The sequence below is a fragment of the Musa acuminata genome, chromosome BXJ2-7 (assembly GCF_036884655.1).
Source record: "Musa acuminata AAA Group cultivar baxijiao chromosome BXJ2-7, Cavendish_Baxijiao_AAA, whole genome shotgun sequence".
Classification (NCBI taxonomy): domain Eukaryota; kingdom Viridiplantae; phylum Streptophyta; class Magnoliopsida; order Zingiberales; family Musaceae; genus Musa; species Musa acuminata.
The window spans coordinates 29,062,174-29,063,487 of NC_088344.1; the positions used below are offsets into that span (position 1 = coordinate 29,062,174).

Consider the following 1,314-nt stretch of genomic DNA (forward strand, 5'->3'; position numbering starts at 1 on the left):
TGGAACAAATCACCACCCTTTCTTACTATCACCAAAGAAGTCATTAGTCCTCCAACACCATGTCTAAACTTCTGCACTTGCCCCTCTTGCTGCTCCTCCCTCTCCTATCTCCCCCCAGAGCTGGAGCGGCCTCCTCACACCACCATCACCTGAGGTCACTCAACTTCTCCCTTTTCCAACAAGAGACCATAAACAAGACCGGCTACATCGTCGTCGACGGCGTGGCCGGCGCCGGCGTCGGCCAAACCACCACCCCCTTCGGCACCATCTTCATCTTCAACGACGGCATGACGGTCACGCCGAACGCGTCGTCTCGAGTCGCAGGCATCGCCGAGGGGGCTTCCATAACCTCCAGCCTCGACGGCCTGCGAAGCGTGTCGTTCGCAAAGATCACTCTCAGGATCAGAGGCCTACAGGGCTCCATCTCGATCGTGGGCGGCACCCACAACATCAAGCCGGCTGACCACCCGGTCGTCGGCGGCACCGGCGACTTTATGTTCGTTGGAGGGTACGTGAGGTCGTCGCCGGTGGACTTGGAAGGCGTGACGGTGGTCTACAAGATCGAGTTCCATCTGTATTGGCCACCGTATGCCGCCAACGGTCCTTCCAAATAGTTGAGCCTCTGCTGCCACAGCTGCACCGAGTTGGTGTTCTTTTAAACTACGGTCTTAGTCTAAAGGGATGAATGTCCAGAATAATTACGTTGATTTGCAATTCAAAGTGGCGTATCTTTCTCTTTCAAGTTTTTTTTAATAAATCTTACATATATTTCATACAGATTCGAAATATATGTTGATATAATAATCACGAAATTTACATGTTTTGCAGGATAATAAATGAATATGGCATACATATTCTTATGATTTTAATAAAAAACATTTAGATATCTGAATGATACACTAATTCATATCGTATACTTTCTCTGTTTCATATATCCATATATACATATTCTTTTGAGTACTAGTAACCTGTGTTTATTATATGACAAAAATAGATATTTTATATAAAAGTTAAATTTTAATAAGAATAGAGTTTAAAAAATGGATTAGATAGTGAATTTATCTTTTTTTTTATTGTTGATAGCAATATTTTTTATTCTTCTATTGTTGTTGAATTGTATACAAAGAATCTAGCCAGATTAGGTTACATATTGAAACTTAGAGATTCGATAAATTAAATAATAAATAAATATAAATTTTATATATATATATATATATATATATATATATATATATATATATATATATATATATATATATATATATATACTAGTGAATTATATAACAATGGTGCATCAATGTGGTAATGGTTATT

General features: G+C 39.5%; 1 protein-coding gene across 1 annotated transcript; it reads left to right on the top strand.

Moving 5' to 3' along the window:
* On the top strand, positions 1-742 carry LOC135616186 (dirigent protein 19-like). The gene has a single exon (XM_065115375.1). The coding sequence runs from the start codon at positions 60-62 to the stop codon at positions 612-614; it is 555 nt and encodes a 184-aa protein (XP_064971447.1). The 5' UTR covers positions 1-59; the 3' UTR covers positions 615-742.
* Positions 743-1,314: the final 572 nt, after the last annotated feature.